This window comes from Athene noctua, chromosome 6, assembly GCF_965140245.1.
Source record: "Athene noctua chromosome 6, bAthNoc1.hap1.1, whole genome shotgun sequence".
NCBI classification, from domain to species: Eukaryota; Metazoa; Chordata; class Aves; order Strigiformes; family Strigidae; genus Athene; species Athene noctua.
The window spans coordinates 11,149,656-11,166,479 of NC_134042.1; the positions used below are offsets into that span (position 1 = coordinate 11,149,656).

The 16,824-nt window shown below is 39.0% G+C and overlaps 1 protein-coding gene across 1 annotated transcript in view; it reads left to right on the top strand.

The window, feature by feature from the left end:
- Positions 1–11,959, top strand: part of RTF1 (RTF1 homolog, Paf1/RNA polymerase II complex component) — a 29,246-nt gene extending 17,287 nt beyond the window's left edge. The window contains exons 6-18 of the mRNA XM_074909561.1: positions 231–342; positions 1,150–1,285; positions 1,899–2,076; positions 2,978–3,060; positions 4,273–4,360; positions 4,450–4,557; positions 5,133–5,210; positions 6,427–6,548; positions 6,928–6,985; positions 7,552–7,629; positions 8,767–8,862; positions 9,153–9,264; positions 10,612–11,959. Of these exons, the coding sequence (XP_074765662.1) occupies positions 231–342; positions 1,150–1,285; positions 1,899–2,076; positions 2,978–3,060; positions 4,273–4,360; positions 4,450–4,557; positions 5,133–5,210; positions 6,427–6,548; positions 6,928–6,985; positions 7,552–7,629; positions 8,767–8,862; positions 9,153–9,264; positions 10,612–10,718 (1,356 nt within the window). The 3' untranslated portion in view covers positions 10,719–11,959. The remainder of the gene's footprint in view (positions 1–230; positions 343–1,149; positions 1,286–1,898; positions 2,077–2,977; positions 3,061–4,272; positions 4,361–4,449; positions 4,558–5,132; positions 5,211–6,426; positions 6,549–6,927; positions 6,986–7,551; positions 7,630–8,766; positions 8,863–9,152; positions 9,265–10,611) is intronic.
- The last annotated feature ends 4,865 nt before the right edge of the window (positions 11,960–16,824 follow it).

Consider the following 16,824-nt stretch of genomic DNA (forward strand, 5'->3'; position numbering starts at 1 on the left):
AAATATGTTCATTATTTTTGATACAAAATAGAAAAAAGAAATATGCTTCAGATTGATTTCCCCCTCCCTAGCCTCTGTAAAAATGAACTTGAAAAAAATTATTTCAAAATGGAGTTTGTTAGTAGTTTCTATTTGAAAAGTTTTCAGAGTGTGCAAATAATCTTTGTTTCAATACATTTCAATTTATGAATTGTACTTGGTGTTGAGGGACTTTCTGTGCATGTTTTTAGGTCATGTCACATAACAAAGAGCGGCGATCAAAGCGGGATGAGAAGCTAGACAAGAAATCTCAGGCAATGGAGGAGCTAAAAGCAGAAAGAGAGAAAAGGAAGAACAGAACAGGTATGAAAGCATGTTGCTACAGTTTCTGAGGCGTTATTACAGCTTTCTGCTACTTCCTGTTTCTAATTAATGCAGCAATGCTACACCTCGGAGTGAATGAATTCCATGTCTGTGTTTCCTTTGGTCTTTTGCCCATCATGACCACCTAGGGTATTGTGTGGCACCACTGATGCTGTATTTCTCCCCGGAATGGTCTGAAAACAAAGCAAACTTTCATCACAGTCCGTCAAATGGCATTTAGTAATGCTTATTTCATGTATTTGAATTGGTCACTCAGATTCTGTTATTTAATCTCTAAACCATCCAAACCAAGTTTCTTGTACCTGTGCTCCCTCATCCATACTTGCTTGTTTCTTCACTAACACATCATCTTGTCTGTCTTGCCACAGACTTTTGATGCCACCCTTTTTATGACTCTACTGGGTTCTATTGTGGTCCTCTCCAAACACAAGATTTTTTTTTTTTCCTTGCAAAATAACAGTGAGTTGTCTGATCATAATAGTTTTATCTTGCATATCCAGTTGTTATGCCCATCTTGTATTGCTACATGCAGTCAAATTGGGAGACTGAAGATAAGCACAACTGAAATTTAAGGTGCTTTTAAATACTTCAATTTCTCTCTTTGAATATACACAATGGAGTCCTTAGCTTACTAGTGGATTTGAACATGTGGCACTTGTATGCAGTGTAAAATTAACAGCTATCTGCCTTTTTTTTTTTTTAAAGAAAAAAAAAAGTCTCAGCTCAAAGAAAGCTTTCACAACAAATTTACAGCTTAATTTTTCGTGTTCTCTGTCCTTCCCCCAGCTGAACTGCTTGCAAAAAAACAGCCATTAAAAACTAGTGAAGTATACTCTGATGATGAAGAGGAGGAAGAGGATGATAAGTCTAGTGAGAAAAGTGATCGCTCATCCAGATCCTCATCCTCTGATGAAGAGGAAGAGTAAGTAGTAAACATTGGACTGTGATTACTTGTAAGTGTGTGTTCAGAAAGAGAGATCCACTTTAAGTAGACACATGCTGTTTTAGAGGCTTGTTTGGGGGCAGTTCAGTGTCTCTACAATGGTCTTGCCTCTGGGCATTGCTTGGATTTGAGTCCTTGGCTTCTCTATCACGGAGCATAGAACTGATTTACTTCAGATGGCTTTGTAACTTCAGATCCTGCTGTTAGTGTTAGGCATTTGCACTGTTGTTTACAGATTTGTTTAGTCCTACAGTTTAGCAGCTGCAAAACCATAGGGTATTAGCAGGGCAGAGATATGTGCTGGCTTATCTGAAAGCATTGGCCTATAAACTGCCTTGGTGTGTGAGTCTACTGCAGCAACAGGGGCAGTGGGTAGCAAGTCAGGTACTTTGCGTTAAGCCTTCCTCATGAACACTAGGTGCAATTCCTCATGAATGCTAAATTCAGTCAATTACAGTCAATGTGATGAATCATTCCTTTTACTAGTAATTTAAACAGGTAGCACTCATCCTGCACCTTGCTCAGGACTCCTTTTTTTGGTAATTATGTCTCTACCTTTTTTCTTTATTCCTTCTCACCTTTCCCAAATCAGGAAGGAAGAAATTCCTCCTAAGTCCCAGCCGGTGTCTTTGCCTGAAGAACTGAACCGAGTACGGTTATCACGACACAAGCTGGAACGCTGGTGTCATATGCCCTTCTTTGCCAAGACTGTCACTGGCTGCTTTGTCCGTATTGGCATTGGAAATCACAACAGCAAACCTGTTTATCGGGTGAGTTTGGTTTCAAGGGATTTAGTTCTTTTTATAGTGCTGCAATATAATATTTGCAGCTTAGCAATTCTCAGGTACCTGTGAGTTTTTGAGTGATTAATATAGAAAGATTGCTTATAACTGGAAAATGTAATTGTTGCTGAAGAAGTGGAGGAGACTAGTTTAAAAATAAATCTATGGGACCAGTTAGGTGAAGAGATATATTTGGTGAGAGAGAGAGGGAGCACTGACAAAGCCTGTTCTTCCAGCTTTGGTTCATGCTGTCTTGTCTCATCATTTGTATTGCAAACTAGAGGTCAGGACTCTGCTTTGACCAAGTAAGGTTTCACTCCTTATTTCTGGGAATGTTCCCAGGTTACTGCATGATCTTTGTTCTTTTTTTAGTTTCTAGTGTTTCTAAGTGCCTCAGCAGAGAAGGGACTTGAGAACACAGTTTTGTTTTTCATTGCTGCAACTACACAATCATAGAGAATGCAATAACATTCTCAAAAACTACATTAAAAAGGTCCCCAGAGGGGCTGTGTTCAGCATGTGAACAACACTGCTGTATTTCATTTGGGACGTATGTTAATCCAAAACATCATTAATTGAAAAGGAAATAGGAAAAGTAGGAAAGCCTACACTGTTTCGCCGGGAAAGCAGAACTGAGAAGATAGAAAAAGTGCATCAAGTATTCTGATTGTATTATTTGTCAACGCAGAGGTGATGCATGAAGCAACTAATTCAGTACCTGATAATGTACACTGAAGAGTCTTGCTTTCCTCGATCTAGTTAGAATTGCTTGTTAGATTAAGGTTTCTGATCCCTAGTGAAAAGGCTTGAATATGCTGTGTGTATTCCAGGAACATAAGTGAAAACCCTCTTACATCCTTCCTCTTGTGTATTGTACTCTGTGGTATAGGTTGCTGAAATAACTGGTGTGGTAGAGACTGCAAAGGTTTACCAGCTCGGTGGTACCCGGACAAACAAAGGACTACAATTGCGGTAAGATACCAAAGTAATCCTCATTGGTTTGTGATTCGGTGCCCTTTTCATAGCAAATAATGTTCTGTGTGTGGTTTGGCAATGAGAGCTAAAAATCAGAGTGGGCCCTGCCATGCTGCTTACTGCTAGAATGTTTGGGTTGGTTTTATTTGGGTTTTTTTTTCCCCCTTGGGCATAATGGTAATTATATTAAAAAAAAAAAATCTCATGCAGGCACTTGTGATTGTGTCGACATCTGAGCAATTAATTTGTGTTAGTAACCCATGATCGCTTATTGCCTCCTGAGCTTTGCAGTACTCTCATAACTTTTCTTCACTGCTGTTATAATCAGATGTTGGAAACGTGCATCGTTTAAAGGCATATATGACTGGGTCTGGCGTATGTGTTACAACATAAAATGGTACTTTGCGGGGAAGCTGCTGAATGTAGCATTGGATTTCTCAGTTGTTCTTACAGCCCTTACAAGGTTCATGAGGTGAAAGTTAACGCTACAATACAAACCAGCCTGGTGAGATAGGACAAGGAGACATTAACCATTTGGGAGAAACTGGAAGGCATGTGGAGAATGCACGTGGGTGCAAGTGTGGAGTAAAAATGTCTTCTCTAAATCCATTGTGACATTCAAGAACTTCTTAGGCTACATCAGAGAGAGCTCCATGCTTTGAGTGAAATTTACACCATAGCAACTAATCTTAGTATTGGCTAGTAGCAGTACAGTGGTTTAGCTGGTAGTGCCAAAGGTGGTGCTCCACTGAAAATGTTTTTGAATTTCTGGCTTTTGTCTGGCCAGCAAATGAGAAATGAGATAGGGCTTGGCTCCAGCATTGTGTAATTCAGGACTGCTTAAAGGTTACTTCTACTGGTCCAAACATGAAGGAGCTTTGTGTTTCCGAAGATCATGCCATAGGTCACCAAGTTGGATATGTAAGGTCTAGGTGTGAGAGAGGTCTGTTGCTCTTTCTTCCTGAGGGTTTTACTGCCACAGCTGCCACAAGGTTTCCTGCAGACTTGCTCTCTAGTATCCCTTTGCTATGAATAGCTGACGTAGGCTCCTGAACTGTGACTGACCTGACTGAAGTTAGGAACAGATAGCATGTGAGCCACAGGAGTAGCCTTAAGTGTCTGGGCTCTTTGAATCAGTTTACAACTGTAGATCCAAGATCACAGTTCTGTACCATCAGAAAGGGATTTTGTTACACTTTCTTGTTGCAGGCATGGCAGCGATTCACGTGTGTTTCGTTTGGAGTTTGTCTCAAATCAGGAATTTACTGAAAGTGAGTTTATGAAGTGGAAGGAAGCGGTAAGTTTGCCAGACTTTAGTTTCTTCTTAGGAGCCTTCTGCCGGGGATACTTTAAGTGGAAAGTAACTTCTTTGTCTCTTGTGTTTAGATGTTCTCTGCTGGGATGCAACTACCCACACTAGATGAGATAAACAAGAAAGAAGTGTCTATCAAAGAAGCCCTCAACTACAAGTTTAATGACCAGGATATTGAGGAGGTAAACAGTGTGTTGTTTGTGGCAGTGCTTAAAGGTGACAGGAGCTCGTGGAGTAGAGCCCTAGCTGTTACAAAGCAAAATGATTTGCCTCCAAAGAAGAAAATAAAAGGCTCAAAATGAAGTTGCATAACTGGATAGAGTAACTTGGTGATCCAGCTGTTGTTTGGTGGTCACACGTGCTTTACTTTATCCTTTGTGTCCTGTTACCTCCTCTTGAACTTGTGTTGCAGAGCTCAGAACTCCTAACCTGAGTGTGGCAACTTAGTTGTCAAGTTCTGAAAAGCTAACAGTATCATGATAGATGTATTTATCAGTTTCTGCAGTTTAATACTTGCTTAATACAGACCAAATGTGATTAGCGTTAGATTTTTGTAGGTCATTAAGTGAGGGGAATGGAGCTGTAACTCATTACCAAGTCACAAATCAAAAAATGCAGCAGAGAAAGAGAATGAGTAAAATTCCGTTGGCAGTAAGTGCATTTCTTAGGTGATATCAATCTGTTGCTTCTAGTGTCCAAGTATTGAAATAGACATTTCACATTTGCATTTTCTTGCTGTTTCCTCTGCATCTTACAGATTGTGAAAGAGAAAGAAAGGTTCAGAAAAGCACCTCCAAATTATGCTATGAAGAAAACCCAGCTGTTAAAGGAGAAGGTGAGAGATGAGATGATGCCTGCAAGCTTAATTCAGTCTTTGATTTTGAAGAACTGGAGCTCATCTGGATTTTGGTGGTAGTCAGCAGTAAGATCAACTTTAACTATGCAGCTAAAAAGTGGATCTCAAGGTTCATTGCTGGGTTCAGAACATGTAGAACCCAGTTAAAGCTATTGCATTCTTTTTCTAAAGGCAATTGCCACCAATTATAGCTGTATCTTTTGTGTTCTTCAAACAAGAAGGTCTTAAACTGTTCTGCTTTAGAAACTCTTTTTCTTGTTTTTTTTTAATTTTCATTTAGAGTACCCCATGGTAACATTTGAAAGTTGATTTCCTATACTTTTTTAAATAGGAAAAATAGAAGTTGTGTTAAACTTGTCTTTTACTCAGGGGTGACTGAATTGTCATTTCATGGCCAGTAATTTATATAGAAAATAATACATTGGCGAAAGATTTACTTGCTACTGAACTATTTTACATGTAGACGACCTGGAATGAATAGACCTAACAGTGCTGAGAAGTCAAAGCCAAGAAGTCAAGAAAACAAGCAGTCTTAAGTACCTCAACAGATAGACATAACATGTTTTCCTTTGGCTTTATTTGCGCAGTCCTTTTTCAAGGCATTCATGCTTCATATACAGTAAAACCAAAGAGTTTGGATTAATCTTTAGTTCTACATTCTTTGGCTTTACTGTATTGTTTGGTCATCAGTTTACTATGCACGAATATGTAAATTGTTAGTCTCCCATTGCAGAAGAGTGCAATTGCTTTTCGTTGTCACCAGGTGGCATAATAAGATCCTATTGTTGGTCAGGCGCCGTGGTAAGGGACTGTCCCAACTCCCCTAAATACGTAGCAGCTGACAGTTGCAGAAATAATCATTATTTTCCTGAGCTGGTAAATAGTGATACTAAATTTCAATCAAACCTGCAACTTAAGTCATCTAACTGACTTGCCCTCCTCATGCTGGGATTAGTGTTCCTGTGTCTTCCTTAGTTTAAGGAGTTTCAAAGGTTTTCAGAGTTCTTCAGAGTAAGAAGTCCTGTTTTGCCTTGAGCTGTAAGGAGAGTTTAGCTCTTTGTTGTATTCTACCACGTGGGGTAGAACATTTGCAACTGGAATAGGGTTAGCTGGCTGATTCATGGGTCTATCCCTTGTTTCTCTGACTAGCTCTGTGGTGGAGAGTAGTGTCTAATGAGTTACTTTTTGGTTGAAGGCTATGGCTGAGGACTTGGGGGACCAAGATAAGGCCAAACAGATTCAAGATCAGCTTAATGAACTTGAAGAGAGAGCAGAGGCCCTGGATCGTCAAAGAACAAAAAACATTTCTGCAATCAGGTAAGAAGCAGATGTTGGAAGTTTTCTTTCTTAAATCATACCAATCAAAATATACAAAGAAGAGAAACTAATGCAGTAGTGAATTAACTGCAAGATTTTGTCTCTTGTTTTCTGTACAATATATTAATGAAATGTGAATCATTGTGGCTCTATTACTGTTTGCTGATCTTCACTTCCTCATATGTATCATTCAGCTAAAACTGTCAAAAATGTAAACTCCTGTCCACATACCCTAGTTGGAAGTTGTGTTGCAATAGGAGTAATCTGTGATCAGGATGAAGCTGCAAGAATGCTGTCAGACATTTTATTTTGTAGGGATTGATAAATGACAGTAATTTTTTTTGTCTTTCCCCCACCCTCCCTTTTTTCCTTTTTGCAGTTACATCAACCAGAGAAATAGAGAGTGGAATATCGTTGAGTCCGAGAAGGCACTTGTGGTAAATAGTGCTGAGTTAATATTTCTGTAGAAGTAGGGATGAAATGATGCAAACGGGAATAATTGCATGGTGAAGTTACTCAATTTTTTAAATGATGCATAAAATCTTTCATACAGGCAAATGACATAATTTTGAAGCAGATTGCTTTGTGCTTTTGATAAACTCAATTATCAGCAGATTACTCACTGTAGTAGTGACTTTGTGCATTTTGTATGGGAAAGAAATCAGGAAGGAGACTTCAGACAAGAAAAGAGTAAAGGGAATACTCAGTTCTTTGCAGTGACACTTCTATTAAGGAAAAGTTAAGCTTAACAACTGGTTAAGCCTTAGCTATCCTAGGTTTGTGCATCTGTTTTCTGTGTTATATTCAACAAGGATGGTTTTGCCCTGTGAAGCATAGGACTGTGGGTGTGTCAAAATCTTTCTAATCTGTAATGCTGTTGCTGGTTTTCTTCTGATCTTGATATTATACCTAATGAGTGCTTGTATGGATGGAATGCTGTGGGAGGATTTAGAAGGGTGCATGTAGCTAACTCTGCCAAAACCATTTGCTTTTTCTTCTTCAGGCTGAGAGTCACAGCATGAAAAACCAACAAATGGACCCCTTTACTAGGCGGCAGTGCAAGCCCACAATAGTGTCTAATGTGAGTGTGATACTTCAGTTCAATTGAAGCAATTTGCAGAGAAACAGAAACCAATGTAATATAGAGAGTAGGAAGGAAAATGTGGTTTGTATTAATTCCCAACTGTGCCATATGCTGTTAATGTTCCAGATGCCAGGGTGAGATGTAGTTGAGAGAGATCATGGTCTCACTATCCCAAAAGAAGGAAAAAGCAGTATTTTTTTTTTTTTTAATGCAAAGTCTGAAGGACATAAGTGATGTGGGCAGGTACATGGAGAAGCAACTGGTTTAGATTACTGTAGTGAGTTCTATGTAGAATTACTCAGATTTAGTTAGCTCTGGGCAGATAGCTTGCTTTAGGTGTGAGTTTCGCTTCTAATTAGTTGAAACTTTCCTGAAAGATCTGTGAAAGGAGAGAGGAGACCAGACATTTCGGGCCTGTGATGGATAAAGTAGTTTAACATGAAGTTCCCCTGTGATACTATAGCAAAGCCTGCTACTGAAGTCCCTGGCTATAGAAACCCCTCACTATAGGAATGATGGATGGCAAGGTGATCAGCTCCTACTTCTAAGTAATCTGGCTTTGCTGAGGCCTGTTCTGGAACAGTATATGGTTCTAGTATCAGTACTTAATAAAAACTGATCAGATTGAATCTCATCAGTCCCCACAAACTAGCAAGGGAATAGAAAAGGAACTTTCAGCAGGGCTTGAATTAAATAATTACTTATTAGAAAATAATCATAACTGAGTAGTTTTAATATGGTAGACAACTATAATGTAAAGTCTTTTAAAGATTTCTTCTCTCCAGTAGAGTGTTTCAGATAGATGTATTTGTTTCCAGCTTACAGTTCTAACAGTAGTGTTAAGACCAGGCCCGGGAGCAAACCACATCAACAGGAAATGTATTGCTTATTTTCTCAAAGAAAGACTTTCTGAAGGATAACTTAGTTTGTTACTGACAGGTGCATTACACAGCTATCAGGATGATTTCAATTGTCACTAAGATCCTGAAGGTTGGGTTAACTGATCTACAGCCTCTTACGGTTTTAGATTCGTGGATATGAGTGCTGTTTTAACAAAATGGCTGTACAGTTTTCACCAATTTAAATACAGTGATTTTATTTTTTTTTTCTTTTTTTAAATTTTTCCCCCTGCAGTCCAGAGATCCTGCTGTCCAAGCTGCCATCCTTGCCCAGCTAAATGCAAAATACGGGTCTGGTGTATTACCAGATGCTCCAAAGGACATGAGTAAGGCAAGTTTCCATTTCTGTCTCTGTTACGTTCCTCCTACTGTCACTGTTTTGCTCTAGAAGCTTATGACTAATAGTAGATGTGCATGCTTCAGTTCTAGAAATAGGTATCCTGTAGAACATTATCATAGAAAAGGAACAGCTTTTTCTTTCTTGGGGAAAGAAAATTAAGTTTCTCTAGCAGTATGAAAGCTAAACTAAGTATTTTCTGACGGAAGTGGGGAAAAAGCATTTTTATCTCTGTTTATCTGAAGAGGTAAGGGTTGGAAACTTACCTGTAGTTTTTATTTTAGGGTCAAGGGAAGGATAAAGATATGAACTCTAAATCAGCCAGTGACCTTTCAGAAGATCTTTTCAAAGTGCATGACTTTGATGTAAAGATTGATCTTCAGGTTCCCAGTTCAGGTAGGTGTTCCAGCTGAATTTGGGGATGTGATTGTCCAGCTCATTACAGTAGAGCTTACTTTTTCCAGAAGAGCCCTTTCAAAATCATTGGTGGACTTTTGAAAAGTGGAGAAAGGACTCAGTGTTTGTCATCTTGGCAAATATCTTGAACTGAGGAGGAGGAGATATGTGTTATTGACATCCGTTGAGAGAACGAGAACAACTGAATTGTGTTAGACTGAAAGCCTGTATATCCCCATATCCTTGCTCCAAATGCCTAGGGAGAAAAGGAGGTGATGTGTGTTCTGGTGTACTCTTCCAGTCTACAGTTGAATTGACTTGTCCGTTCCCCAAAGATTATATGAGTGTTGTATTTAATAAGCCTTATTATCTACCTTCATACTTTGTTAATTTTTCTAATTCGTTTTGAGGACAAAGAAGCTTTGGGTGTCTGTGGTGTCCTGTTCCATTAACTGTGTACATGCTATGTGGATAAAGTATTTTTATTTGATTTTGAATCTGCTGCATTACCAAGTTGCTGGTCCCTAACTTTGGTATTGCAGGTGGTACTGAAGCAAAATCTTAGGGGAACCAAAACACTGGACAGAGAGTGAAAGTATGCTTACAGATACACCTTTCTGACACTTCCTCTTTGTGGTCTCGATCGAGAGCCTGAGATGTGTGACAAGAACAGTTTAGCATCGTAGAATTGTTTAGGTTTGAAAAGACCCTTAAGATCATTGAGTCCAGCCATTAACCTAACACTGCCAAGTCCTCCAAGCGGATGAGGGTTAGGCACTAAAGGATACTGAAAACCAGGAAGGAGACTGAAAGAGAAGTATGAGGGAGACACAATATAGGTAGAGGTTTAAGTATGGCTGGTTTGATTTTTTTTTTTTTTCTCAGACAACACCATGTTGGCATCTTGCTTTGTGCAGTCTCCTTTCTTAACAGAAGGACCTGGGGACTGGTTAAAATTTGTATTGTAAACATGTAGAAATTTGGCTTCTGCCTACTTATTATGTGTCTCTTTATGCTTGCTATTCTCATGGGATAATGATTTATCAAAGATCCCAGAACTGAGCCTGAAGGGCTGTTTCTATTGTGATTTCAGTGCACTACAGAGTAGTTTTCTTAAGAAATGAAAGTATACTTATCAGCAGAAAGCTGGATTAACAGAGTCAAAATTGAACCTGCTTTATCTATGAAGATAAGCTACCAGATACTGCCTGCATTATTAACTGAAGTTCTAACCTGATATATACTAGAGAAGCTGAACGTGATTTTGTGTTGAAGTTGTTAGCAAAAGCAAGAAAAATCTGTAGTTTTCATGTGTTTTTGTCCTCACTGTTTTCTTATCTCCAACAGAATCTAAGGCACTGGCCATCACCTCCAAGGCTCCACCAGCAAAAGATGGTGCCCCTCGGCGATCATTGAACTTGGAGGACTACAAAAAGAGGCGGGGGCTTATTTGAGCATGCCCACTCTGCTGCTTCTGATCCTGCATGCTCCATGACGATGTCCTACCTTTTCTTCCTCCCTTTTCAGTTCTCCCTTCTGGGTTGGAGCAGCAATGGAGCTGGGAAGAGACTCTTTAAAACTGCCAGTCATCTGTAACATAAACCATACAACTATTTACTGTATAGACCTCCCTTCTTGCCCTTTCCTCCTGCCCCCCTCACAAATGTGGATCTGTGCTATTTGGGGTTTTCCCATTTCTTTTAGTTTGAGTTTTTGTTTTTATTTTGTTGATGCAGCTCATTGGTCCACTCTGTGTTCAGTATTAGCCTGAGGTCTGGATTTACATAGGAATCTCTTGGTGGTCGCAGAATCAGCACTTGGTGATTTCCCCTTACATACCACCACAGGCACGGTGAATAAACATTGGCGCAAGACCTTTGTGGCTGGAAGGTCATCTGCACTTTCTTCCTCTTCTTCTTCCTCCTTCATCCTAGCTTTGGAGAAGGGAATCTTCAAAAACTGGCTTAGGTTCAAAGTGTAAATTTTTTTGGGAGGGTCGTGTGACTTTTTTTCAGGTGTTTTTTATCATTTTTAAGCTGCAGTACTATTTGTATCCGTCTGTCACAGTTCTTTACGGCTGTTTTGAATTTCTACCAGCTGTACTTGAGCATCTGAAATTGCAAGAAAGAAACTCATTAAATGTGATTCTTCTTACTAAAACGGCTTGGCTGATATAGCTGTTTAACTTCATGTTCCCTTTTTTACTTACACTTAACTGATGAGAGAGGTACACAGCTCTTGATGTGGGACTTGTCATCTATAGCACATCTGGGGTCTCCAGCTGTAACTGAGTGGAGTAGCTTTTCCTGGGATGGCCCTGGGGTCCTCACTGGTTGGGCTTTAATTTCCTCTCCAAGCCTCCAATATTACATATTTGTTAAGTCACTGTGTCTTCACTGGGCTCCAGCTCACTTTGTTTCTTGCTTTGTGAACCATTTAAACGGGGCTCCTATAAACAAACAAAAAATTTTTTAAAAAAATCACTTTGTGTGGAAGGGGAAGGACACAGTAAGGACATAGTAAAGGTCAGTGGGTAATGTATGAGAAGTAGCTGATGCACATTTTTCATATATGAAGTGGTACAAGTGGGGTGCAGCACTAGCACAAGAATTGTATGGCTTTATGGAATATTTGACTGGACACAAGGTGACAGCTAAATTATCACTCAGGTGTAAAAAAAAAAAAAAAAATCAAAGTGTAAATATAAGTGACATTTAACAAAGAACTTTTCCAAACAAGATACAGCTGAATATATGGAGCTAAGAACTACGTTAAAAGAGAATTAGAAGTCTAAAAGGTTAGAGGCCCTCGTTCAGGTAGGCGTGCAAGCACGTGTTTGTTCCTACTCAGGCCAGTACGTACATAATAACTTAAGCACTGAACTGGATAGGAATGTTTCTGGGGGACCCTGAAGAGGGAAAATGCTGATGCTCTTCTTGTGTCAGAGCATTACTGTTTTTCTGAAATCATACACTGGTTGTGTTTAAACCTGTGTTTGATACTTTCTTGTTGGATTCTTAATGAAACTTTAATCTAGTTCTTATTTAACTTTCTTTTCCTTTTTTAACAGTAGCTTTAAAGAAACGCCATGTAATTGTGTGCAGATTGATACTATGGACTGTGTATAAAAAGAAAATCAACCTATGAAGCAGCTCGTATCTACCATGTAAACAAATAATTAGAAATCCTTCAGTGCTTATTTACCGAATAGTCCATAGTTCTAGGACATATGTGGGTTATTCTGTAAATATGTAATCATAGACTGCTTTATTTGATGGCCTATTTTAGCAGCTTCTCTGGAGTTGTAGTAGGCTTTCACATATATGTACTTTTAACTTTTTAAGAGTGGATTTATGGAATCTACCATGATAAATTCATAGGAGACATCGTGATTCACTGTGTAGATATGCATTTGATATGATTTTGTTTTTTTCAACAGCTTCAATGATGTTACAGATTTGTAATAAAAAAATCTAAAGTTATTTTGCAATAGCCAGTTTTCAAAATAATCACTCTCCAATGCTTTGAAGAAATAATTGCCAAATCAAGCAATTCAGGAACTGATTTTTCCACAGAAATGCCTCAGAGCTCTGAGGTGCAGTGACAAGTGGTTTCTAAAGGTAAAGTTAACTGAAATTCAGTATTTTTAATGTGCTTGCCCTCATGTATTGGTTCTAGGTAACTTCTACATTTGGTAATACAAGAATAGTGTGTACTACAGCCAAAATATCTATGAGAGCTGTACAGTGTTGCAAGTAACTTTTAGTGGAGATAACAGAAACAGGGGAGATGCAGTGAGTTTAGAATGCAGATCCAAATGATGGGCTATGTCCCAGTTATCTGCGACTCTGAGACTGCCATTTATCCTCTCAAAGTCTTTGGATTCTGCTGAAATACATACTGCTTTGAAGAGAGACAACAGTCAGTAAATTGTCATGCAAACCTCTTATATTGAGAATAATACATCAGGAAAGTACTCTGGAATAGTTACAGAACTGTGTATGAAAGCTGTAATCTTTTTTCCTTTAAGTGCATGTAAAGGTGAGTGACTACACCTCCCGCTCGTTAGAGAGGGAGAGATTTGTTTGCTTTGTTTCATTGGTGTCCTAGCATAGTTCATCACAATTGTACAGACTTCTATAAATAAACTTGGTTTGTTGGTTTAATAAGGTTGATTGTTTATCCCTTGATCTGAGGTGCTAAGGGTTTCCTGTCTGGAATTTGTTTTTTCAGAAACTGACACTTCATTTATCAGTCTGGATGATTTTATTTAAAATACTAATACTGTAATTAATGGAAAGCAAGCCCCCTCTTTTGCAAGAGGGGCTATTGACTCCTGGATCACTCTCTAACTCGAGTTGCTCCTTATTAGAATCAAACGGAGCCTCTTGGAAGGTCAGTTCACTTGCACCTCTGCTACGTTTCACTAAAACCCAGGCTACTTTTATGATCAAAGATGCTAAAATACTTAGCTGAACTTAGAGAAGCTATTGAATGAGATGAAGCAAGGCTCTTCTCAGGGGGTGCTTGGTGGGAGGGATAAGACACAACAGGTGTGACTTGAAACAGGGCATGTTCTGCCAAGATGTAAGAAGAATGTTTTTTACCCTTTGGACAGTCAGAGAGTGGACTAAGTTGCCCAGAGAGATTGTTTCATCTCTGGTTTGGAGGTTTTCAAGAGAAGGCTGGATTAAGCCATGAGTAATACGATCCAACCTTGTAGCTTATCCAGCTTTGAGCAGGAGGGTGGACTGGAGACCTCCCTGAGCTCCTCTCTGACCTGAATTAGCTTCTGATTCTATAACTAATTTCATATAGCTTTCTCCAGTTTTGTCTGTCTGCCCTGTGTGTACTGCCTGCTCCCCATTCCCCTCCTACCTGCAGCACACAGAATTTGTCTCAGACACAGTGGCTTACCGTGAGGAGCTTGGCCTTTCCCAACACACATCCTTTCTGAGACTCTGGGTGTATACATCTGCAGAGTTCATGCTAGGGCTGTCTGTGAAACAAAATTTTCTCTGTAGATTTATCACCAAACAGGCTAGAAGACTCAGTGTCCTAACACTGTAGAGTGAAGAGCTGTAATGGAGATTTGATTAGCAAGTGTCTGATGCACTTTAAACAACAAAATACATTTTGAGTTTTCTACCTTATGAGCTTTTTTAAAATGCACATGCTTTTAAGTTACTGTGCAAGGTCACAGATTTTCAAGGAATCTTTAGGATAAAGGGTCTTTTTATGTTTGGTTGTTTTTTTTCTTCTTTGGGGTTCTTGTTTGGTTGTTTTGGTTTGAAAAAAAAAAACAAACAATGAGACAAAACTGTGTTTAGGGAGTAGCAGAACAAAGAAGTCATATCTAACATATGTGAAGGAAACCATATATCACAAATTTGGGTATAGCGTGGAGCTGTAGACCAGTGAGGAAAGAGGAAGACGTAAAAGCATGTTAGCAAATATAAAAAGAATGCCAAGTGGATCCTAGAGGGGGAAGGAATAAAGCAGCAGCTTATTCAGCCCTGAGCAATGTGGCCTTGGTGCTGACCCTGCTGGGTGCAGGGCATTAATCTTGGGGACCTCCTGCGGTCCCTTTCAATCTAAATTATACTATGACCCTATTTACAGTAAATTTGAAGTAAAACCTGAGTTTACTTTGCTGAAACTTGTCAGCTCCATAGTCAAGCTGTTTTAAGACAACTGATGGGAGTTATCCAGGTTGCCAAACCCAGCACTTAACTACTTGCAAATGAGGATTGTAAGACTACTGATTTAATTACAGTCTGGCTTCTCTAAATGTACAGTCCATGCATAAGTTTCTTAATTTATATTTTTTAATGGAAAATGTAAAAAGCAGTTTTGCTACCGTAGCCCACTGCTGGGGGGACAGCGATTCTCACCTCGCGAAGAACCTGGAATTTAACAACTGGCTCTCCCTAAGTTCTCAGCATCCTGCGTTACAGTAGTCTGTGGGTGATAAAGTGTAACTTCTGTAGAGCAAATAATTAATCTGAGTGTGATTAGGTTAGGTAGAACGTATTTGGGGTAGAATGTATTCTTTAACTTTGCGCTCGATCTTTGGAATTGAAACCTAAGAGGAATTATTTGAAATGGAAAAGTACCATTTTATCTTGAAGTGCTGGCGTTTAATGTCAAAGAGTGAGCTGAGTGCTTTAAGAGACTTAATACCCTTATGCAGGATGAAGTAAAGCAGTGTCATTTTCTTGCTTTAAGAGTAATATAGTTATGGAGGGGGGGTGGGGGTGTGTGCGTGCGTGTGTGTCTTTTCTCCATATCAAGCTTAAAAAAGTTGATTCACTTTCCTTATGACTTTTTTTGATCCTGACAATAGCCAATGTCTTTCTAATTCCTGAAAGCTAGCTGCAGGCTCTGCTCTACTAAAGCTATTTACATGCCGTTCTGAGCTTCTGTCTTTCCACACATTTGGAATCTCCTGACAACAGAAGAAACACTGAGCCCTAATGAGTGTGGGAAAGAGTGGTAGTAGTCTGGAAAATACTGAGAACCTCTGGTCCATAAGGATGAATACTATGTACGCTTCAAGGCATAATACATGCTGCTTTCTGATAGCTCCTGTTCCATCTGTGCCAAATGTGGCACCTGGTTTCAGTGAACCACGTTATTTTCCCCCATGTTGTAGAAAGCCATCATGCATTAAGTAATTTTCTGGAATTATTTTTAAAGAACATAAAAGTTTTGAAATAGGTTAATTGGGAAATTGGTGGTTACTCATATAAATGCTTGCAAGCAATATCACTGACTTAATTGTATGTGCATAAATTATTAAAATTTGTTTGGTCTTAGTAAATGTATAAAATTTTGCTTTGAGACCTATGTTTTTGAATACTGTTCTAGAGGAATTATAGTAGGTCAGTGCAGAAGCCCATGGTCACAACAAAGGAAAAGGGAAGAAAACCATGAGGAAAAAAACTGCTGAATTTCATGATAATTCTCAAGTATAAAAATATTACATTTCCTTAATCTTCCTGGGTCAGGTTTTTGGTTTGTCAGTAAACCTATCAGCTTGTTCTGCAGAAAATACAAGGGTGGATAGGATAACAAATTACACTGTGGATGAGTAACTTTGTCAAGTTGTTAAAGCCCATTTTAGACAAGATTCATGAGTACAGATTAATGCTAAATAACATACATAGAATCAAAGAATACAGGCAATTTTCAGGCATGAGTTTATGTACGTACGATGACCAAAATACATCAAGTCTTTGGGGAGTTTGGATTTGTCATTCAGTGGGTTGGAGGAAGGGTCAGTACTGACTAGAGGCTGGGGGTGATCTACCTTTGTGAACAGTATGAACAAGATCACTATGCCTTGTTTCACTGCACCTGTTTCAGGAGAGAAATTCAAAAGATCACTTAAGAGCAGGGAGGAGAAAATCTCAAGGGCTGCAAAATGTGCCACTAAATCAAACAGATAAAACTTTATCTGGAATCCATGATGACTGTGACTTTGTGCTTTATGAAAAGACCATTCTCGAATCATTTGTTTGCTCTCCTTCATGACTATGGGCAAACATTCAATTGCTA